Here is a 25,135-nt window from a genome sequence, read left to right as displayed (position 1 = left end):
AACTGTGACAGGCAATATATTTCTCAACAAAGTTACGACCTTTCACACATAGCTTAAGTGTCAGATAGTCAGGTCAAGAATATTAACTAATGCATGTTCAATGGCAGGAAAACTTCAGTATATAATACCATTCTTCATTCTCACGTCGACACTGATCATATAATCTAGCAGTTTCTGTTGCGAGACACAACTATATGGGATTCTTGACATTTTTGACATTCTCTGTTATTTTGTCCATGTATACATGTATCCCCCCTGCACCCAAGCTGTTACGTTGACAAATAATACATGTTTACGAATTCCAGTCATTATTATGTGTGCAAATAACATTGTTAAAAGGCCAAGAGTTCGAGCAAATAATAATAAAATAGTGCACCTTACAACGTGCACATGTATAAGTACATTATTTTGTAACGTGATTTCATTGCTACACCATTAGAGAAAAATGCCGAAAGCAACATGAAAAATGCTCGTGTTGTTTTATTTAGTTGTTGCATTCATTGTCAGATATAAACCTACAAAATCTGATTGGTGATCATGAGGTCCCACGAAACGCTTTCGATTAGAACATAGTTCTGGCGTTTAAGCCGCACACATTTTCTCGCCGAGGTTTTTTTCTTTGTTTACACACGAATGTCAGTATTTTTGTGTTTTGACTCTGTTAAAGGAGAAGAAAATTTATATATCAAACAAATACCATTGAAAAGAGTATGCATTTCCTCGCAGGTGCATGCCATAAAAATTCTAATATGTACCTCAAGTTGACAAATTATAAATAAAGTCAGCGCCAAAATCCGCTGTGGGCGACTCCATTTTGCCTAAGAACTAGTCCCGAAGTCTTCTGTGTTAGGAGGAGAATTGCCGTCGGAAATCGCCGAAATGCAGTTCGCACATTTCCGCTAGAACGCTTCTTCCCAGGATGTAGCGAACAGTACAGTTCGTTTTCCGCTTGACGATGGAGAAACCGGAATGTTGGTCGTAGGTTCCGAGTTAACACACCCTCAGCATAAGAATTATTCCAGCTTTATCGTTTTCAGGCTTTACGTGCATGGCGAGGAAAAATCACAAAATTATGCAGCAGGCACCACCAGATAGAAAAAAATGTGCTCTTTTCAGTTCTTTGTCGTTTTTAAAGTTTTCTTCTATATTAAAATACAATTTGGTATGAGTCAGTGAAGACGATCGCTTGCATCTAATAAATGCGTGTCAATTTTGTTACGATAAAAATTTATAGTTTTTTATAATGTGTTTTCGAGTGCCGGTGAGTAAACCTGTTAGTCATTATAAGTACAGAGCATGTAAGCATGAGTCAAGCTTTTTTAATGACAATCTCTAAAACAGTGTACGATGTCAAAAACTGCACTTGTGTACGTCAAAACATCAAAGCAATAGCATATTTGAAAACATGCTTGTTGTTTTCAACATACAATTAGTAAATAGTAAAAAATAAATCTTTGTGGATTCGTTAACAGCTAGGGTCAGAATGAGGATCAGCAGTGTGGGGCTATTACAACAAATGTATTCAAGTTATGCAGGGGAGAGGTTAAATGCTGACAGTGGTGCTAGAGAGTGAGTGATTGTGTTTTTGGTGTGTGTGTACATGACACTTTAACTTCCCCACTGACCCCTCCACCCCTCCCCCCCCCCCCCCCCAACCCACACACACACACTCTCCACACCTATCTCTCATGACCAGTCACTTGAAAGACATCAAGTGTCGGGCGTGTCAAGTGTGTGGTATGAATCTGAAGAGATCGACTCATAACACTACCCCATCTATATGCATATAATATTACCCAGGAGTAATGGGTCGTAGGTCACATAACTGAGAGTTTATTTACTAAAGATTAATAAAGCAATTTATAACAACATCGCTTGTTTGAAGATTATACCAGTGTTAAAGTTCATGGGTCTACATGCGGTGTCCTGTAACGACCAGACATTCCACGGCCCGGGAAGGCGTAGCTCTACATGTCACACATAATTCATCGTTACCTAGGGTGTCGATTTCAGGTCTTACAAATTGGGATCTGACCTGGAAATGCGTTACAAGTCCCTTTCATTGCCTAGAGTGACCACCAAACTCGATCTTAAATTCCATATAAATATATTTTTTTTTAGCTCATTCAACATAACCTCGCCCCAGTTTGTATTATTAAATATGTGCCTTGCTGGGTATAAAGGTACTGTCACAAACAGAATATTTTCTACTCTGAGAAAAGGTCTCGTGGATGTAGTTCTATAACTGGAACAAGTTGGTAAACCTTTACTATGGCGTCAGTCGCGGAGCCGTCCTTGCCCAATGGTTTTTTGGGTCCGCAATCAAGTTCAAGACTTTTGGATTGGGCGTCCTCAGCCACACGGACGCTAAGATTCACATGAAAGAATGGGAAGGTAATGAATTAAGGATCCAAATTTGTTACAGCGATCCAGTAAAGACGACTTTTTCTCTTATCGAAGCGAACACCAAGGAAGATCGGTCCGAGTGTGTGTTTGCACAGACGAACTTGGAGGACAACACCATTAGCTATCATATCACCATTCCCGCCAAGGGATTCTGGAAGTTCCAGATCTTCGCACTTCCTCAGTCCGACCCTAGCAAGAGCCTGGCAGGAGTCTACAACTACTTGATCCACTGTGTGAAAGTCACCAAGCGCGCCTACCCACGCCCCACCCAGTTCAAGGACTGGAAAGACGGCTGCATCTTGAAGGAGCCGATGGTGTTACATGGTGACGTCAGCGGGCCGACCGTCCGCTTTCGTGTGACGATTCCCGACGCTAACAAAGTGGCTGTTGTTGTTGAACAGCAGTGGACTCATTTAATGAAGATCGACGACGAATGGTCCGGGAATGTGGTACTGCGTAATCATTACGGAAAGAACGCCTCTGTGACGCTAAACGCTCTGTACGGTCCAGAGGGAGGCTCATACAGCACTCTTCTTGAATACACCATTTGACATTTGTATATAAGCTGACAGCTTCTGGTAACTTATTTGCTTTCCTAGTTTAGAGAATGTCGAAAAGAGCAAGACTACACTAAAGGAATGAGGTGCTTTCATTAAAGTCTCCAATGGAACTTTAGAGGACCTAAGATGAAAAAAAAAAGATGGCGGCATTTCACCACAGAACGATTTAGCCATGGGAAGATCAGACAGAAACATAGACAGTGTAAACAAGAAATTATATTGTTTCGAGCATGTAAAACTGCATCGAGTGAATCCAGCAGAGTAGTCAGAAAACCCAGGCTCTTGAGTGATTAATAAATATTTTCGTGTATTTTTAGCCAAGTATTTACAATTTACTCTGTTTGTGTCGCATTATATAGCAGTATTCTGTGTGTGTGTGTATTTCTAGCGATGTTAATGTTATTTTTGAAATGCTCCCTCTCAGACTATTTCGGGGTTATGCTTCTGCTGTATGCCATGCACTATATTATGTTGAATTAGTACATGCATGGGCTTATATCTCATCCATGACGACACAGTCCGCTTATCTGTGATATCTTTTGCAAACCTCTTTCAATTTATTTTATGGAGGAAAGGGTTTCGAGTGGGAACATTTGAGATTTGACAACCCTCTCAACCTTATTTGAGTTGTACCAGATTATCTCTTAGTAACAAAAGATGGATACTTATGGTTCGCTAGATTCAATTCCTCGGTGTTTGGGGTGACACCATCTGGATAAGGGGTTAACGTATCATTAAACATCACAGCAATGTTTCATGTACCTTGGGAGTGATCTTAACTGATGAAATACTTGGTTGATTGTTTGATTCATTTATTTGTTCGGGGATTGATTGATTCGTGGTTTGATCGATTAATTGTTTCAATCATTCACTCGTGGGTTGATTCATAGATTCATTAGTTTATGTACACATTCATGGATTCATATGGTTACATATCATGTATCCAGTTGAAGTGTACCCAGCAGATAATGCTACTTCAGATGAAAGTATCTGATCCACACCTGATTCCATACCATTCATCTTTACAAAACTGTCAACATATAAATATGAATATGAAAGATGGATAAGATAAAGTACTTCACCCGTTTACTACTCTTGCCAGGAAGAAATCTTCTCGTTCCACTCAAGTAGTATTTATCATGTAGTATAGACCTACTCATAGCTCACTAAAAACGAACGTAAAGAACAAAGGATATTTGGAGCAGTTAACCGCTAAGTCCGACATCGTATACCACTCGTAAACCATAAAAAGGCGTTCCAAGCCGATAGTCGCGAGACTCATAACCAATATCACCAAGAACACGAGTTTCAAAACATCTAATAAAAGCATACGACAAATGAGAATCACGGAATTACTTAAATGTGAAAAACTTATTCGTGGATCGGACTGGTTATCCACAGTTCCACAAATTCAACCTGCATACAACTCTGTAACATCAAAATTGGACAATTGTTTAGAGCAGTTATATCAGGGAAACCAAACCTTGACAGACGAACAGACAGCCGTACAGGCCCAAATTAATACCCTTACCTCCTTCCGCACCGCTGAAGCGTGGGACAACCAGAATATATTAGATGAAGACAGAGACGCTTATTGTTGCAAATTCCGCTACAAAATGATGGTTTTATTATCAAATACAATTATAACTTATAATATTTCCGCTGCTCAGATATATGAAATTACATCGCCGCTGATTTTAGCCCCATTAAAACTCCTTATTATAAGTTTCTTTTAATATACTTCAGCCTACCACTGATTCGATTGCTTCAGTACTTGATGTGACAAGCGAGGACTTTTGTGTTACTGTTCACGCAATGTAACCTTCGCTCCACTAATATGTCATTGCATATCACATTTTAAAAAAATAGCCAGATTTTAGACCTCTGTTCATATGAAAGCTTTTACCGCAGATAGTGCATTACAATGATGAATTACCACATTTTCTTGAAATCACTTTAAGGACATCTCCTTGTAACACTTAGGAAGCATCTGATGTAGTATATGAAGCATTGCACGTTGGGTAATCTCCTGAGTATTAATGGATACAGGCCAAATATTATCCCTCAAAGCATTTACGGCACATCATGCCTTATAATCTTAACTTCGTCGGCACGGAAACCGGGGTGTTGTTAGGAGACATGCTATCTTGATACATAGTATAAAGAATGCTGAAAGATGACAGCACAACATTTGAGTAACTCTTGAACAGTGACGTGTGAAATTAGTTACTGCATCTTTTACGTAATTGTATTTAACCTATGGTTCTAAGTAGCGTGCAAGGTCGTACTATTTAAGCAGTTAGAAAAAATTAGAATGAAACCCTAAGCACAAACTGACATGAGGTTGGGTTACGTGCCACCATTTGCTAATTATCACATTGTCACCCTTGCACTAAGTCTGCTCTCCATGCCGAAGTCTTACACTTTATGTGACCGACAAACTAACTAAACAAACTAAACAAATAAGTATTTATTATATAACATAAGACACATGTATATGTATGTAGAGGAAAATCCAACACATTCTTTGTAGATAAGCGTGTTCTTTTTAACCCTTCTATCATCAAATGTAAAAAATCAGTAAGGTAATACGTGAGTGGGATTAGTGAAGAAACATAATCTACCGAGGTGTTGAATAGCAATCAGCATTTGACTTTTCATGTAATTGTCGGTATTAATTAGATATGTAAATATATTAACGCGTAGCCTTGTTCTGCAATTAGTTTTATTTGTATCTTGTCTAAAGTTTTCTGTGGATGTACTTGTTAGGCACTGTATCGATAAAACTGATGAATTATTCAGTATGGTGCATTCCTATCAGATACGATTTCATTCCTATGGTTGCGACCACGCGTCAGAACTCATATGAAGAGTTACCTCCCTTATTATGAGGAAATTACTACTTGGAATTTCGCTATTTATTTATGTATGTATTTATTTAAACCGTCTCTATGGAGTGATAATAAAATATGATTATTAACATCTGAATTCTGGAAGGTACACACTGTGCAACAATCTATATCATGTCTTTTTGTAACATCATTGTCCAGAATTCTTATTGCATTTGTCTCTCAGATCTCGATTATCGCACTCCATGGCTGCATCTAACACACTATAGCGATTTGCATCACGGGAGTATACCAGTGGTTGCTGTTAAATTGTATTTTAATAGTACGGCTAACACTGGGCTCAACAAGTCATAAATGTGTTTTAATGATCAACTGTAAGGCAGTGAAAACGAGTAACAACGTTTACATTTTTTCGTGGTACAAAGATATCAATGCAATTATGGAAACGTTGGCTAAAATCCATTACAAATCTAAACTATGGATATATATATATTCATCTTTTCAGAATGCTTTAGAAAATGAGAAAGAATTTATGAGAAGCTCCATCAGAAAGCTGTTAATATGTAATTTCGCAATGAAAAATTCTTGTCGAATTAGACTTTCCCTTGAAATTAGAATAACTGACTTTGACACACCTGGATGGCAGAACATTATAACTGTATATACAGTAAATACACCTGTCCAGTACAATGCAGAAAACCTTTCCTCATGACAGATGAGGATTTCTATTAGACAAGTGTCTAATATGACATGACGTTGTGAGACTGTGGATTGTTGTAGTGCACCTGAAGTGGGCCATCCTTCAGAACGTTTCACACTAAAGCAAATAAATGAAGTGACGATTTGGAGATTCATTATAGCATGTCTGTAAAGTAGAATAAACTTCATGATTGTACATACTTTTTAACATTTACACATTCTAACCCATACTGAACCCATAATAAATTTTTATTTATTTTATTTCATTGACTCTTTACGCCGTAGGGGTACTCAAGAATATTTTATTTATACGACGACGGCCAACATTATTGAGGGAGAAAACCGGGCAGAGCCCGTGGAAAACGAATGATCATCCGCAGGTTGCAGGTATACCTTTCCACGAAGGTCGTAGAGAAAGCCAATGTGAGAAGGAATTGAACTCACAGCAACCGCAATGGCGAGAGGATCATAGCTCAGTCCACTGCGCTGGAGGTCCATACTACTAACATTGTTTCAAACCAAAATGGCTGTAACCTCAATATATTCATCTGCACGGAAAACTAAACTATTGCAACAGAATGTTTTCTCGCATGGGATTAATTGCCTTCATTCTTCATAGTAGATGATTTCTTTTAAATTTGACATGTTATTTTGTGATTGTGATTCATGATAGCGGGCCTTAGGTAGGATATTCTTCATAACCGCATATACTTGATTCAGTGCCATCGATACCTTTTAACCCACTGACATGATAACAAACCAAGATAACCTTAATCCGATCTGGCCTGGAGAACTAATACATCACTCCTCTGTTTAACTGACTTCTGCTCAATAGCGCTGAACCAAAATCAAGGTAACAGCCATAGTGGTACATACGTCAAAGCTTTCACAGAATACCAGCGACCTTGTCTTCAGGTCACACATTCCGAACAGCACGGAGATCGGATCAGATTGAAAAAAGTCGTGATTCGATTGAATACAATATACTTTCAAAGCCGTTTAACAACCAATTGAGTCTTACAAACACAAAGTCATGTTTCCCTTGTGCTAAGCGACAAAACCGAACTATTCAAACGCTCATCGGTCACTCAAGTCTGCCAAAGGCACGTCCTCAGCGGGTCAGTGTTTGACGTGTGTGTTCTACACAGGAAATAGGTTAAACTTTACTCAAATCTTACAGCATATATATATATGTATACGAACTAGGAGAGTTATACAGACGACGTAAAACAGTTACTTTTACTGAGAAGCCCGTCCACTCTGATAACTTCAGGATAACAATCAGCGCAAAATGCCAACGATTCCCCCTATGCCAAAGCTACCACTGGGGTTTCTCGGACCCCAGGCCAAGTTTAAAACTTTCAAACTAGACATATTTAGCCATACGAACTCAATTATCCGTCTTTTCAATGGGAATCAAGTGACAATACGAATAGGATACACCTATCCGACGCTAATGGATTTCGAATTGCAGAATGCTGATACGGGCAGAGATGGGTCGAAGTACGTTTACAAGGAAATTGACGAAGACGAACAAGTTGTGAAATTCAACATCACTTTACCCAGGAAAGGATCGTGGAAGTTCATGATTTTCGCTCAACCCGTGCATGACGAAGCCGGCGGATCAGGCCTGGAAAACGTTTACAATTACCTATTACTGTGTGCGAGAATCAGCAAAAAAGCCAAGCCCTACCCCAGACAATCTAAAGAATGGCGGGAAGGTTTTGCCTTACGCTCTCCTACGGACATCGGCCCGGATAAAGCAGGCACTGAGGTCAGTTTCAGCTTGACCATTCCTAACGCCTCGGGGGTGTCTGTGGTGATTGATCAAGAATGGACAGAACTTGAGAGAATGTCGTCACAAAGCAATGAGTGGTCCGGTAAAGTGTTTCTTCACAAACGATACTTCGGTTACGGTGAGAAGGTATCCGTTAATGTGAGGTTTCAAGAAAACTGCCCATCATATGCAACAGTGTTAGAATATACCATATAACGCTCAGAAAAGAGTTATGGACGTTACAAAATTCCCCATGTCAGGACCGGTCATCATGGTTTGTCGTTCATATTATTGAATGTTATTTTTATTTACAATGTCTTATCATATCATTGTTGTGTTGTTAATTCTATTTGCAAATAATAAGGATGTATCTTCAAAGATTTTAAAGGTCGGTGGGTCATTTGTTCTTTGATGAAAAAAATCGTACTGAGTAATATCTGAAGAAATCTGCAACATACACACCTGCCAAATTTGTGAACTGGTAGGCCTACATTGCGAAGGGTATGATTTTAAAGCAGACAGAGTTGTCCCCCCTGTATCTAGGCAGACAGATAGGCCTACACATACACATTTTTTCTCTTGTGATACTGCGCGTCAGTCAATATATGTGTATCAAGATGTTTTCATAAGCAGATACAAACATCTGGAATCTTCATAAGAAGCACACTGGGAAAGCAATACGATTCTAATGGGCCGTAAGATAGGGCTTCTTCAGTCTAATCGTCGAGCACTGCGCTCTCAAACGTAGACTAATCCGTAGCAGTAACTAAAGAAATGGTAATAAAATCGGGAAAGCATGGTTCCTTTGTAAGTATAATAGCTCTGATATGTTTCGACGGTCATTCACAATCGTATATTATCCCTTGACTGCTGAAATTATTAGAATAATTTACACTGTCACCAAATTTGGATCAGTAAATGACGTGTGTGACATTCCCTCTCCGGTGCAGCCGCACTGCAGTCCCTTTACCTGTAACCTGGTTTAAAAGAATAATATCGATTTGTTCTTTTATGAATAGGGACATATAGCTACGAAAAAGGCGTGTATCAATTAATACAATTAATTAAACACGCGGATGAAAATAGAACGATGTATAAACTGCTTTTGTTAGGGTAAATCTTATCAGAATGTATTCATACGCAGATTATGACGCATCTTTACACCGTGATGAAGAAAAGAAGATACGTCTGTCTGGATATTCTTAAAAATACGACTGTATGTGAATGACGAAGAGTACAGTTAGGCTGCCAACGACATGTCGTGATAATCGTCCAAAAACACCCAATACCGAGCACGCATCTTGCATCATACGCATTTTGAGATTTTCATTCAAACTTGTCCGCCATTTTCTATACATCAGACCGACTGAAAGTCGTCCGCACTTCGTTCCCTTCATCACATGTCTCACTAATATTGATAAACTGTTTGCTTAATTAAAGATAGTGAACATTCATACCTGTGGATCTTCTATGTAGACTATCGTCTACATTTTTAAAAGTATATATATTTACTGCCTGTTACAACTACAATGGACGGAAAACTGGATGATGTTTCACAAAGCTGTTTTGGGATTAGCCTAATTCAGATTAATAAAAAATTTGACCACTAAATCGTGATCGGGGTATTATAATTTCAGGCAAATTTGGGCATCCGCCTTCGTATATTCTAATTTGTACAGAAGCTTAAGATTTTGAACTTTGTGCAGCGGACACCTTGGGCGTCACAGTTGTGGTACTTTTATTTTGGTAAAACGACATCACCTTCATACATCTACCACGAGGGACAGTAAATATCATTATTAGTTTGTATCCATGCATAGCCCCTTGAAAACAATACACATCTGTCACGTGGTGTAAACAGCGCGTCCTTATACTTCGTATAATCTATGCGTTGAAACAGGCATTCGTGTACCAGCCGTCAACCAATATGGCTGTTCCGGGTCAATAATCGCAAGGCAAAGGTTTAACACAAATTACCAAAGAACTAAGAAAGTACTGTAAAGTACGTAAATAGGACAGAATGACATGCTGGTCTGTATAAAAGCTGTCTACAAGACAGACGGTTACACTCGGCAACTAGCGCCATTTAGACACAATCATGAAGCAGAGCGCCAGAGATTTTGAACGCTCTGTCCATATTTTCTTACAAAAGAGTTGTACTCATTGTAAAACTTTTAACTCATTGTAGCTTTTTGCAGTAACAACATGTATCCATTCACAAAGAGCGATTGTTCATGACGTCGCTATTGCCAAATTTACATTCGCAAATTTTGAAAACACATGTATTCAACATTACCCTTCGTTTGGACCTCAGCAAATGTTGCTATCGATGATATAAACGGTTATATTAGCATACATGTATCAAAGGACGGGCATACACATTTAGATACCTTAACTAGATGTGCAAGAGGCTATTGTTTTCTGGATTCTTTATCATTTATTTATGTATTTGTTTATTCATTTATTTATTTATTTATTTGATTTATTGATGTTTAATGCCATACTCAAGAACATTTCACTTACACAACAGGGCCTGCATTATTGCTGGTCCGGGAAACCGGGGATACTTTAAGAAAATACATTAAAATACACACTTAAAATCGCGTTGTATATTAAAACGGTTGTATTTGCTGGCACTGAAGATAAAACTTATTTGACTTCTTCATCGATTGGGGTTTCAACCATATTTAAAAATAGCATAAAAGAGTGCGTCCATTTTTAACGTCATTTCACGCCATTGATTGATGTCGAGAGGGAAACATGTCTATGTATAGTGGACGGACGTCCTATGGCTCGGCAAGGTCTCCTATGAAAATGTACCGGTATTGATTTTAGGGAAGCTGATCGATATCCAGAAACAATGCTGCCCGACAGGTGTGACTAAAAACAGACTGTGCCGATTATACAGTGGTAAGAGTAGGTCAAACTGACTAACGCAGCACTCGGAAGCTAACACATAAAAGTTTTCACACCTCTATAGACTTCACTTAACGGGGCATCATTCTTTTCAGATTTATAATGTATTGTTTGAATTCTACTATCCACCATACGAACAGAAAAACATAATTAATGATTACCAAATATAAAACAACGTGTATAGCCCACAGAGGAAAACACTGCACACAAATGGATATTATTGATTGCTACACGAACCCCATGAGAAATACAAAAACCGTCATATTTTCGGACTATTATTATTTATTCAGCCTGCTAAAACATAACACGTGTCACGTATCGCCACTTAACAGTTCACTACTGCACTGCTCATGTGTCCATCCACATCGTTTAAAATATCAATTCAGACCATGCACCGAGGACGAGCCCAAAGTGCAGGGCACATGAAACATTTTCTTTTCTTTTCTTAATATGCAGTTTAGGATGTGTCATAATATATATTAGGATGTACAAAAAACTTCTGAGTTTTCCTAATGGGGCATAAAAATGGATTTAAGGGTATAGTTTTCCTAAGGCCCTAATGGCCAGGTTAGGAAAAAAAGAAAAAAAGAAAAAATGAAGTAGTCTGCAGCTGTGACGACAACTATGTGGAAGGACGCGTCCGAAGGGCTAAGCCTGTAACGCAGTATGTTCATCGATGATGTCATTTATGAAAATTTCCGATCATTGACGAAAAATAAGCATAAAATGGACCGCTTATTTAAAGATATAAAATATTCCTCAAAAATAAACAATTTTTTTAAACTTAGATCACCTTAGATATTTAGTTCTTTCCCATGTATCCTTTAAGAATTAGTAGATATCACCACTTAACCCATCGCTCCAAATTCATGTATTACTGATTTGATTGGAGTTTTAAGTCGGGCTCCAGAAAATTTCCCTAATTCGACCCCGGCCATTATTTTTGTGGAAACGAATGACAATCCACAGGTTGCTGGCAGACTTTCTCTTGTACCGGAGAGGAAGCCAGTACGAGCTGGACTTGAACTCACATCCGGCCGCACTGGTGAGAAGATCCTGGGTTATTGTGCTGCGCTGACATGCAACAACTAGGATGAGTCTTACTATTCAGTTTCTTTATTTGTTAAAGAAATTCTGCAAAAAAGCAAGAAAGTGGTTTTAGGGTGATGTTTTATATAAGGCAATAGTCACTTACGGTCTGCAAGATTTATAACCCGACATTCTCCTCAAGAATCTATTTAGTTAGTCTCCTGGGTATAATAGTAATTTTATTGTAAGCCAAAATTACTGAGTGTCATTTCTGGCGTATATAAAGTTATTATAAACCTCGCATATTTGTTTTTCCAAATTACTCGTAACAGATATATGCGTCATAATGTATCTAAATACCTAATGTACAGCATTATGCAACACTATTTAATCAAACCAATACAGTATTGTCTTCTTTTTTTCTGGCAAACCTAAGACAGCTGTTGCCTTTGTATTAATTTTCACCGTCTAAATTTTTTTTTTTCCAACCGAATGTTTTTTGTGTCATGTATTCGTGTGTTTACAAAATAATCCGAGATAATCTCAGTGTAAAGTCCAGATAATTGACATGTTATCTACTTCAATTTATTTACAACCCAGTGTAAGATTTCCAGAAATCTTTGTTAATGCAGTTGTATTGTTATTTTGTGAATAGGTCTTTAGCACAAACATTCTGAAGACTTGTTTTCTCAAGGTAATGATATTAATCAGTTGAGAATAAAACACCCTCAAAAACAATTCAAAAGTGGAAGTGGGCCGTGATATAAAAGTTAAGGGCATTGGTCTTTCAACCTAGTCTAGACCACACGAGGTGCAGGTTCAAATACGGCCTTCGACCATACTAATTCAAAGGCTACAAGTCTAGAACAAATGTACATTGTCAGCCACCGACCCTCAGCTAAGCATGCATTATATGACACCGGTAAATGTATGGCTGTCTTAACGCGGCTCCTTAGACAGCCATTGATTGTCAGCCTGACAGGCACTGTACAATATCAGTGAATGTTTGGATGTCTTAACGCGGCTTCTTAGTCAGCCATTGATTGTCAGCTTGACAGGCCCTGTACAATATCAGTGAATGTTTGGATGTCTTAACGCGGCTTCTTAGACATCCATTGATTGTCAGCTTGACAGGCACTGTACAATATCAGTGAATGTATGGATGTCTTAACGCGGCTTCTTAGTCAACCATCGATTGTCAGTGTGACTGGCACTGCACAATATCAGTGAATGTATGGATGTCTTAACGCGGCTTTTTAATCAATCAATGGTCGTCAGCAATACAGGTACTGTATGATGTCCGTGAATAATTAGACGCTGTACCGGCTTTTTAGTCAACCATTGATGGCCTGCTGTACAATGCAAGCGAATGTTTGGATGCCGTAGCCAGTCATTGATTGCCTGAAAGGTACTGTATAAAACCATGCGATAAATGTTTGGATGCCGTACCGTCTTTTCTCGTCATTCATCGATTGCCAGCTGGACAGGCACTATAGAAAACCATGCAGTGAATATTTGGATGTCGTACCGGCATTTTTAGTCAGCCAGTGATTGACAGCTAGACAGGCACTGTACAACACCAGTGGTGTGCTTGGATGCCGTACCCGCCTTTTATATATAGTCAATCATTGGTTGTCAGATTGACAGTTACTGTACAATGTCATTAAATGTTTGAAGGCCACGCCAACCTTTTTAGTCCATCATTGATAATCAGCAAGACAGGTACTATATAATACCAACGAATGTCTTAACACGGCTTCTTAGTCAGCCATCGATTGTCAGCTTGACAGGCACTGTACAATATCAGTGAATGTATGGATGTCTTAACGCGGCTTCTTAGTCAACCATCGATTGTCAGTGTGACTGGCACTGCACAATATCAGTGAATGTATGGATGTCTTAACGCGGCTTTTTAATCAATCAATGGTCGTCAGCAATACAGGTACTGTATGATGTCCGTGAATAATTAGACGCTGTACCGGCTTTTTAGTCAACCATTGATGGCCTGCTGTACAATGCAAGCGAATGTTTGGATGCCGTAGCCAGTCATTGATTGCCTGAAAGGTACTGTATAAAACCATGCGATAAATGTTTGGATGCCGTACCGTCTTTTCTCGTCATTCATCGATTGCCAGCTGGACAGGCACTATAGAAAACCATGCAGTGAATATTTGGATGTCGTACCGGCATTTTTAGTCAGCCAGTGATTGACAGCTAGACAGGCACTGTACAACACCAGTGGTGTGCTTGGATGCCGTACCCGCCTTTTATATATAGTCAATCATTGGTTGTCAGATTGACAGTTACTGTACAATGTCATTAAATGTTTGAAGGCCACGCCAACCTTTTTAGTCCATCATTGATAATCAGCAAGACAGGTACTATATAATACCAACGAATGTCTTAACACGGCTTCTTAGTCAGCCATCGATTGTCAGCTTGACAGGCACTGTACAATATCAGTGAATGTATGGATGTCTTAACGCGGCTTCTTAGTCAACCATTGATTGTCAGTGTGACAGGCACTGCACAATATCAGTGAATGTATGGATGTCTTAACGCGGCTTTTTAGTCAGTCAATGGTCGACAGCAAGACAGGTACTGTATGATGTCCGTGAATAATTAGACGCCAGTGGATGTTTGGATTGCACCGGCGTTTTATATATAGACAATCATTGATTGTCAGACTGACAGGTACCGTACAATGTCAGTAAATGTTTGGAGGCCATACCGGCCTTTTTAGTCGATCGTTGATAATAAGCAAGACAGGCACTATATAATACCTGCGAATAATACCAGTCAGTCATTGATTGTCAGCCTTTTTTTTTTACTGTACAACACCAGTGAATATTGTTGTACCAACTCTTTTAGCCTCTTACTGATTGTGAGGTAGACAGGTATATTGTATAATACCACCTAATGTTTAGATGCCTTACAGGTATATATTAGGTTATTGTGAAGTGCTTTGTACATCACAGAGAGGTATTGTACGAGTCCAGTGCGGATTGTCAACACAACACGGACGAGATCAGTGACAAAGTTATTGCAAATATCCAGAGATGCACTGCGCGTCTTTATTTGGCAACCTTTGATTTATTTATTTGTTTAATTTGTGTTTTACGCCGTCAGAATATGTCACTAAACCGACAACGTCCAGCAGTTAACAGCTATAGAGTACTACTGTGCCTTTTATATAAACATCGAAAAGTTTCTGGCTTTGGTGAATATACCGCTTATCTTTGAGCGAGATTATCGCAAGCAGCTTATGGGAGGTGGAAAGTGAATTCATGCAGCCTCTTGGTTCAGAAGGGATGAAGAAAGTCACGTCCGCTTAAAAATCATACAGGACTGTCTCTATAATTATCCTTTCTTGGCTCTTTGGGACCTCTCATCTGGTACATAATTAGTTTGGAAGGATATTGGCTTGGAGGTTATTTTGGTGAAAATTCCAAGCACTGAAGAATGATAGGCCTACTGTTGGCAATGTCGCCATCCTAGGGATGCCACCGACATTGCCAATCAATCAATCAATCTGTAGTAAACGTTTCCACTGATTTCATCGCAAACAAGTACAAATAACAGCTGTATGACTTCGGTTACAAACAAAACGTATGATTCATCCAAACATTTTATGTATTGTTTGTACCACGAACAGTGTTGTTTTCACACGGTACATCTAACAACAACGATTTACCCTTTTATCAATTTATTGTTAGACTGCAATTCAAAATTCCCACAGGGGTGTCTAAGAGATGTACAAGATCTAGATGTTTACAAAAACATATTATATGTATAACTGGAGAACCTTCTAGAAGCCTAAGACGATAAATACGCCAACAAATTAAACCTATATAATGTAAGCTCTGAATAGGTACCCTGGTCGCAAATATTTTACTTTCATCTCCATTCAAGTGAAACAGAACCAGCAGATATGGGAACGAAAGTGTCACTGTTGTTGGATACTTCTTAAGTACCTTTAGGATATATATTCGCCATCAAATAAGAAAAAACATCAGTACCCCCTTAGCACGTTGGCCCATGGACGATATCATTATAGATGATATCATCATGCAGATACTTGGCGATCCTTCTGACAATTTTTCTCACATTTTTTCCAGTTCATAGCAAGCATTTTTGTTCATTTCACAGTTTGCCCGTTTTCAGTCGCAGAGAAAGACGCAACTGGATGCTTTTAGAAGCAGGATACGATCCACTATCGCATGTATATCAAAAGAGCAGCACATAATTTGATACAGACCTGCCATTTATCTCAATTAAATGTAACATGAAATCTTCTCAGAGATTCAATGACCTTGTTTGCACGCTGTGAATCATGAAATATATAGAGAGCTTGTTTTCGTTTCATATCGCCTTTGATTTCGAGATTTTGTGAAATCTGCGATATTTTGAGAGTATATACCATGACGAACTTTGGTATCCGGAACTCATGGAGTTTTTTAGTATCACAATTTAAAGATATAGGTTATCACCCACCATCAACGGAGCAGCAAAAATATCTTCTCAAATATACATTTATAAACGCTCTCTTGTAGACCTCTCTCATGTCAACGACAATATTGGGATGCATCAATTCTAAAAAAAAAAAAAAAAAAAAAGAATAACATTGCCATGTACACATCCAAATAACGCGACAGACTGCTTTTCACAATTTTGCTTATTCGTTTTCTTTGATTTAGACTGTTTGATGTTATTTTTTTTCTTCAAAAACTTACATAACATTGTTTTGTCTATGGATAAGCAATCCTTGAACTCATCGGTATTCTAAGTCGTTGATAAAACAAAGCACTTTAATCCATTAACTTTTTAACCAATATCTATAGTGGTAGAGTAACATTAAGACGGATCTGTATACCAGAAAGATAAATTAGTACCAGTGGTAATAATGATTCTTGGGAAGGCTTGGTATTAACTCATTCTAGCCCATGCAACACTATAGTTGGCAAACGAGATATGTCTGTCTACATCTAAGCCAGTTTTAGCTTATGTGCATCAAACGGTCTCCCCATCTCGAGTGCTGAGATTCCTGGCGACTATGTCATCAGCATAAGATGTATAGTATTGCGAAATCGCAAGCTGCGTTGATGTATTATATAATGGTTGTGACAAACACTAGTCATGCCAGGGGTAGTAAGGCGGATAAAAAAACAGACGCTGAGCACGTGAGCAAAGGATGGTGGCTCCAATGGCAGTTCACCGGTGGGTAGAGAGTAACGAGCTTGAGAGTGATACCCTCTCGACTAATTTGGGAATACGCCGACTGAAATTCATTTGCACTGACAAACTCGTGTCTTCCCTGTGAAAACCAAACATCCAAAGAGTTCGTTAGACACCTAAGAGGCCGTAAAAGAGGATGAAAAGGAAGGGTAGTGATACAAGTTTCAGATGACATTTAAATGATGAGTACAAGTACATCTCTTTGCTCTTTATACAGAGTATATATGTTCAGCCTTAAAACTCACTGGTTTATGCTTGATTCCTGCGAGTAATATGACAGTACAGTGTTTGGTTTACAAAACCCATATTACTATTGTATTCTGTACCCACTCCTGGAGAACCTCTGTCTTGTATCTGAGTTCCTGACCTTCATGCCCAGATCCAGTTATTTAACAGACACCTTTCTATAGCCCCATTGTAAAATTTAGACATGGGTGTTGTCAGAGACAATATTATTGGAGCTATAATTACGACAGATGTACCGATGCAGCAGTCGGCACTATCATCGCCAGATGCCCAGTTGTATGGTTTGCCTTAACCCATTAATAAAAACCCCATACCATTAACACCATGCGCTGCTGGGCAAATGCCCCCGTGTCCAGATGGTTTGTCAGAACTGCGGGAAGCCATTTTTTTGGCAGGTATAATCGCAGTGTTTAACCATTTCATTATGACTAATATAGAACCACCAACATGTTATAGGTCTATCCAGTAAGATTAGTTGGGAATTCCATGCCAGAAATATCTCCAAATTCTCCCAAACACTGCTGAAAGTTGATGACTGTCTGCTTTTCTAGTGGATGTTACTGGTATTATACCCGTGAGAGTATGTGAGAACTAGTGGTAATGCGAGGGATTTCCTCCGGGCTCCCCCCGGTTTCCTTCCACCGCCATCCTATAAGTGAAATATTCCTGAGTACGGCGTGAAACATCAATGAAATAAAATAAATAAATAATGCGAGGGAATTAGTCGTAATGTGTGGAAATTAGTGTTCATGATTGTGCCGGAAATGGCGAAGTTGACATATGCCTACGAATTCTAGATTGGACTCCTATAGACTCGATGGGGATTTATTTAAAACAGTTCATATCCGATGGCAATTTATAGATACAGTGAGAGTAGTGTGGTTTTAGGAATGTCCTATTGATTCACTCAGTTTTTATTTTAACGTAAAGCATTGTACTGCTAACTGAAAATCAAGGATATCAAGTAAGTACCGTATCTGACTTTGGAGCTAAAGCCTTTCCGTTTCTATTTATATTTGCCAATTCAATGGTAGAGCGAAAACAGCTTTGCTTTGTTGTTTCATGCTGCGAAAACTTCCTTGAAAAACATCATTCCTTCGCGTTGAATCAGCTCGGTCAATTAAAAACGGTTTGATAATGCAACATGTCATCCGTCACTTTCACGAAAATGTACGATGATGTGAAGATTCTGGATCCCCTGCAGATGAAGTTAAGTTCCGAAATTAAACTACGGCTGACATCATCAGCATGTTATCCCGATCCCTTGTCTAAGAGCCTGTGGCCAGCAGTTAAACGTGCAACAGCGCACCATCAGAGCATCAGATCCTTAAATTCGCCGCTCTGACAAGACGTGGGTTTAAGAATCTGTTGATAAAGTGTAAATATAAACGTGAAATGGAGGCAGTGTATTTTTGGAACTGCTAAGTTCGTGCCACATGCCGATGTCGGGTTACCACAGCAACTGAAGCACACTAAAATACTTACCAAAAACGACGAGCGCGAAGGCGGGCTGAAGCGCTGTTGCCTTTGTTTCATTGGCTCCTCGCTTTAGGGCGAACCTTTTTACCGAGGTATTCTGCCAGGGAGTTTAGCGGGTCAGTTTGAGCCTGGATCCTCGGCCCTTACTCTAGCGTCTGCTCTCAGATCGCCTTGTCTTGTCACTCAGCCCTTCACCCGTCTCCACAATGGCCGACGCACCGGTCCCAGATCTGCCCAATGGTTACCTGGGGGCACAGCCCAAGTTTAAGGAGTATGGTCTGAGTGTCATGAGCCACTCCGATCCGGTCATTCGACTGCAAGGCAATGAGGTGGAAGTCAAAATCGGCTACTCAGATGCCGTGAAAACCACAGCGTCATTGATCAAGGCTTCAACGGAGGAGGAGAGCAAAGATTACGTTTTCACTCAGTCCAAAGGTTCTGTTCTGACCTATATGGCAACGCTTCCCAGCGAAGGCTGGTGGAAACTCCAGATATACGCTCTTCCTGCCAAGGACCCCGGAAACCAGCTGATCGGAGTATACAACTATATCATAGATTGTCCCCGAATCATCAAAAAGGCGTATCCGTTCCCTAAGCAGTATGCCCAGTGGAAGGACGGTTGCTACATTTTCGAACCGATGGTGCTTCACAAGGACGTTAAAGGACCAAGCGTTCGCTTCCGGCTATCTATCCCACACGCCAAGGCTGTGGCTGTAGTGGCTGACCAAGAGTGGACCCATCTGAAGGAGAGTGGACAGAAGGGGCTGTGGGAGGCAACAGTAGACTTGGCGAAGTACTACGGGAAAAACACGCGGGTTACAGTAAACGCAAACTTCGGCGAAGACAAAACGAGCTACTCAACTCTTCTTGAGTACCGTGTATAAACAATTCACAAAAAAATACGTCCTTAGGCAGGTGGCAGATCCCGGAAGAACCTGATCATTGCAAGCTTACCGTTATGACAAAGAGACATTTGTGTATAACTTCTGAATTTGCTCAGCGTCTGGTAAAATCTCTTTGTGAGCTGGTTTTGAATAGATTAGCAGAACTCACTACGTGGATATTTTTCTGTTGATATCGTGTCATGTTGTTGTTGTTGGGACGCTCATTTCTGGTGATTGTTGACGATTGCCTGGGCCGCAGACAGCACTCATAACAGGTATGCTATTACTACAATATGCTTCAGTCTGGTAACCTGTAAACTCATTTACAGAATTTTGAAAGTTATATAAAAACACCAGTCTAGTAATATATACAGTAATCAATGTCCCTTTTATGATCTTATTTATTATGACTGGTGTTTTACACCGTACACAAGAATGTGTCACTTATACGACGGCGGCCAGCGTTATGATTGCAGGAAACCGTGCAGAGCGCGAGGGGAACGATCGAAGAGGAAGCCAGCATAAACCGGGTTTGAACGCACAGAGATCGCATTATTGAGATGCTCATGAGTCATTTTACTGCGTTCGCAGATTAACCCCCGCCTACGGAGGTTGCCCTTATATGACATTGACAAACAATTGATTAATTTATTTCATTGTTTTAATCCGCCATACTTTCCTCTCCCGCCGTACTTGCGAAGGTCTACCAGGAACCTGCGGGTGGTCGTGGGTTCCCCCAAGGCTGACTTCACTCCCACAGTACGTGGGAAGGTCTGCAAGCTACCTCCAGATAGTCGTGGTTTTCCATCGATCTCTGCCCGGTTTCCTCCCACCATAATGCTGGCCGCCGTCGTATAAGTAAGACACCAATCAAATAATCCGCCGTACTGAACAATTTTTCTTACTACTACTTTCTTTCTTACTAAAGAAAGACGGAGAACAGGTTTTTAAAAAGTGGAAAAACATGAGGTAGAACTTATGGCGGATGGATTTGAATGACTGAATTAATGAGTATGGCTTAATTACTGATTTGGGGTTTTCCTCTTGAAACCAGCAGTTCCTCGGAATGAGATGTTTTGAAATAATGAATACTTTACACGAAAAAGAAAATTTTCAATACTTGAAGAATCGGTGAAATGACCATTCTGAAATATGTTACTGTTTGCAAGATTTGTTATTTTGATACAAACTGGGTAACCTACAATGTAAAAGATTTAAGAATTTTGAATATATCCCCAAATTATCCGAATTCTTTACCCACACAAAATGAATAAAGGTGGTGATTCTTGTGCATTTCATTTCTTTGCCACGCATAATTTCGGAATTTTCATTACATACAGCTGGTTGGGGCAAATATTCGTGATAAGGACGAAAGTGTAAATTGTTACTTCAGAGTCTTCTAGTGTGCCAATAGCTTTGATTGCTTATGTTGTTAGGGAGCCGTCAGTTTGATGACTGGTACAAATGATCTTCTATATTTAGCTCTGTTAAAACTTTATACCAGCAACTCTATTTGTGAAAAAAAAAACAAAAAAAAAAAAAAAACAGAAACAAAAAAAACACGGATGTCAAAGAATGACCTCAAAACTACTTTCGGTTTTCCTTCGTCAGCGAAAATTCGTTGTAGTCTCATTTCAGAGAGGTAGTTTCATCAGTAACAAGCCTCACCAAATTTTGTTCAACTTAGCCAGGCGATTGCAGCAAATACATGTGCCTACACTTAGCTATTGTATGAATGTAAAGTCTATACTTGATTAGGTCTGGCTGTAAATGAATCACCTTGGTTCTTTTGAATATCCCAAAAATGTATAGTTGCCTTTTCCCCATTGCTGATACTGTGGCATATGCCTTTTTCTAGGCGTTAATCTGTAGGTATGTCTCATGACAGAAAAAAAAGCACAGCTTCAGCGATAGGTATAAAATACTGTTGATGTTAGCACGTCAGTAGCCTATAGGGATTTTCTGGTCATTGTATAAGCACCAAACTCTCCCCGCTGGGGTCTCAGTCCAATTATCATATACCCCACCTACCGTCCCACGTGGTCTGTGTTTTCACAGATGTAATGACTGGTTCCCAGTGGTCGGGGAATAAACAATCCCCCTTCACCACCCTGCGTCGACAAAGGCCCAAACAAAACATACATCCCGTATAAATGTACCAGGCTATAAATATATTGCACTTTATACCTTTAAATAGCTATTTTTATATCCATGCTCGTCACTCGTACGTTGCCCAGCGGATGTAGTAAGAGCCTCTTTACCGGTTCATGGATATTGCAACCAGGTGTACGGGGGTAATGTATTAATGGGATTCCAGGACCTAAGCATCGGATATTTATAGAGCAGTATATACGGCCACCCTGACACAAGCACTTGTATACTTACATAACAGATGGACTACACTGTGGCTAGGCCACTTGCTAGGAAGATTTTAGACTGCTGGTTGTACACAGTACTGAATATATTATAGTGTTTAAGCAATTTGTACTCCTATGGCGTGATTTTACACGGCCAAACTTTGAGTTTGACTCCTGCAGAAAACGGATTAACTTTCAGACAAATATATTAAATGAGCAACGTTTTAGAATATCAAGATATTAAATGATAAAATGTAAACCGTAATTGAAAAAATGCATATATGTTAATTTGTTTTTGCCAAAAACGGGCTTCTTCTAATGGGTTAGGCGTATTCATGTGACATCACGGTACACTTACATTTATGGACCGAGACTTCACTATGGAGTAACGGTATAGGGTTTTTTGGGGTTTTTTTTTAGCTAAACCGCAGATGTTCTCTGTTTCATGTCGGTAGTTAATCAAGTAAAATAATGCGTGTGGATTGTGTTTTAGAGATATTTTGCCGAAGAGAATACATACAGATAACCATGGAAGTACCGACAGGTAAAATCGTACGGATCTCATCACATAACATTAAATAAATCGGGGAACATTCTAGCAACCGTTGAAAAAAGTGTTAAACCGGTACAGTGATAGGAAATGGTTCGAATGTTTGGTTGTTTATTTATGTCATACTTGCATCAAAGTAATACCATACCCATAAAAAGATTTGAAGGAGGATAATGAAGTGTGCCTGTAAGCCAACGTAAACAAATCTTTACGTAAGCTTTCTAAAACCCACCCGCCGTGTTGTTTAAGAGTGTGTATCAGATATTTGGCATATATTTAGCTTCTTGTATAAGGTCTGGGCCTCACAACCACATGAACTAACTCTGTTGGTATTTTTGTTCTTTTTCCAGAGTCTCGTGTATTGTATCCTGCTATATTCTGCCTCGATGGATGACATGGCTTCTCACTGACTCCATTATTCGACTCGCTCTCATTTGGCAGGGCGCCTGGTGTTGGCGGAAAAGATAGATTCTTCAGCAATTTGCTGGGAAGGAAGAACTGCAGACTGTCAAAATACCGAGGAAAGCTAACCCGCGCAACGACCGCAGGGTTTCTACAATATCTAGACTGTATCTGCAGCCCCGTGAGCCGGGAGAAAGAAAGACCTCGCTATCTGAAATTAGGACGGCGTGTATCTTGGTTTCCATTTTCTGACCGCAATAAATGTTGGAAGAGCGATTCAAACTTGTCAATGAACGAAAGAACATTTCGAACTGGAGCTGAGGCAACCCACGTAGGTGGTAGGAATGTAAATTGATACGTACACAGCTCTGCTATACTTACATATGTGTCAGCTACTCACTAACATAGCACCGCGGGGTTTTAGATAACCCCCTGGTTAACTCTATACAACATTATCTAACACGATAAAACACAGTTGTAGCGGTGGTTTGGTGAAAAGTACATCGCGAGCTTTGGCCAAATATAGATGTGTTCTATGAACGTAAAAGTGACTGCAGCGCCCGACTTGAAAAATCCCCATTAAATATCACACTTTTCCCCTGGACTCATCAACGATCTTCATTTAAAAAAACGGGTCTGGTACCCAGTAATCAGTGTACGTGATACCTTTGAACATCCGATGATATTTTACCGGGGACATAAGCAGTTGTATAACATAATTTCAAACAACTGAAGTTCGTGCCAGGGCCAGATTACACACTGATTTTTTTACACATTATTTGTCGCGTATGAGCTATCACATCGGCCAAACAGAATACCCGACATTTCAAACAACTTCCATTATATACTTGTTCCATTCTTTATCTGTGTTGTTTTACCTACTTCAGTCACGCATTATATACTGCGAATAAAGCTACAAATGCGTGCTGTCGTATCAAAGCCTTTCTACACGCTACAACTGATAGTTGATGCTGTTCAACCTGCCCTGTATGATCCGAATAAAGGATGTATTATTTCTACTCCTTTGTCCTTCTTATATACTTACAAATTATTGGTACAAACTATATTGGTTTCTATAGTCGTAGTGCGTCCCTTTTCTCCTGAGCCCTCCATGGAGTAATAGTATCAAAAAGGACTAAGCCGTATGAAGTATGACAGTTATATGGGATCATTAACAATTTGTATAAACGATTGCGATATGGACTCTTATAATTGCTCATATCAGTGTACGTTTGACCACTTTACAATGAAAAATTATGGGCACTGTCCCATATTCACATACAGACTTCCCAATGCATCCTCTCACGCCTTTGTCATCTAAAGTTCTGTTTATAGCCAACTACATGTAGCTTTAAGTTGTGTTGTGCTGATTTATTTATTTGATTGATGTTTAACGCCGTGCTCAAGAACTTCTCTCTTACATGGCGGGCGGTGTCCAGGTTTACAGTGGAGGTATTTGTACTGCTCAAAATAACAAAACTCCGGATTTAAAGCCGTAGCCGATCCAATTGGAGGCAGATTCCAGCCTACAACCTCTTTGCTCAAGCACTCCCTCGCTTGACGTTCGGCATGAAGGGGATAGTACAATGACGCATTGACCCGTATCAGTGTAATTGCTCGGGTGGGGCAGCTTACATGCCTTCGGTAAGTCGTCTCCGTGGAGCAGCACTAGATAAAAGAGCGGTGGAAATCCGCCCTGCGACAAGGAGGCACATTACACGTACATACACCATAAGGATTCCTTCG

At 39.6% G+C, this 25,135-nt stretch overlaps 3 protein-coding genes across 3 annotated transcripts; all 3 read left to right on the top strand.

Moving 5' to 3' along the window:
• Window positions 1-1,483: 1,483 nt before the first annotated feature.
• LOC135467470 (uncharacterized) lies at window positions 1,484-2,957 on the top strand. Its single transcript, XM_064745244.1, has 2 exons — window positions 1,484-1,569; window positions 2,426-2,957. The coding sequence occupies exons 1-2, from the start codon at window positions 1,484-1,486 to the stop codon at window positions 2,955-2,957; spliced, it is 618 nt and encodes a 205-aa protein (XP_064601314.1).
• Window positions 2,958-7,805: 4,848 nt separating this feature from the next.
• Window positions 7,806-8,507, top strand: LOC135467469 (uncharacterized). The gene has a single exon (XM_064745243.1). It carries the CDS (start codon window positions 7,806-7,808, stop codon window positions 8,505-8,507), a length of 702 nt encoding a protein of 233 aa, XP_064601313.1.
• A 10,627-nt stretch (window positions 8,508-19,134) lies between these two features.
• On the top strand, window positions 19,135-24,209 carry LOC135468479 (uncharacterized). Its single transcript, XM_064746760.1, has 2 exons — window positions 19,135-20,355; window positions 23,338-24,209. The coding sequence occupies exon 1, from the start codon at window positions 19,403-19,405 to the stop codon at window positions 20,078-20,080; it is 678 nt and encodes a 225-aa protein (XP_064602830.1). The 5' UTR covers window positions 19,135-19,402; the 3' UTR covers window positions 20,081-20,355; window positions 23,338-24,209.
• The last annotated feature ends 926 nt before the right edge of the window (window positions 24,210-25,135 follow it).

The sequence above is a fragment of the Liolophura sinensis genome, chromosome 6 (genome assembly GCF_032854445.1).
Source record: "Liolophura sinensis isolate JHLJ2023 chromosome 6, CUHK_Ljap_v2, whole genome shotgun sequence".
Classification (NCBI taxonomy): Eukaryota; Metazoa; Mollusca; class Polyplacophora; order Chitonida; family Chitonidae; genus Liolophura; species Liolophura sinensis.
This window is presented reverse-complemented; position numbering and strand designations above follow the sequence as displayed.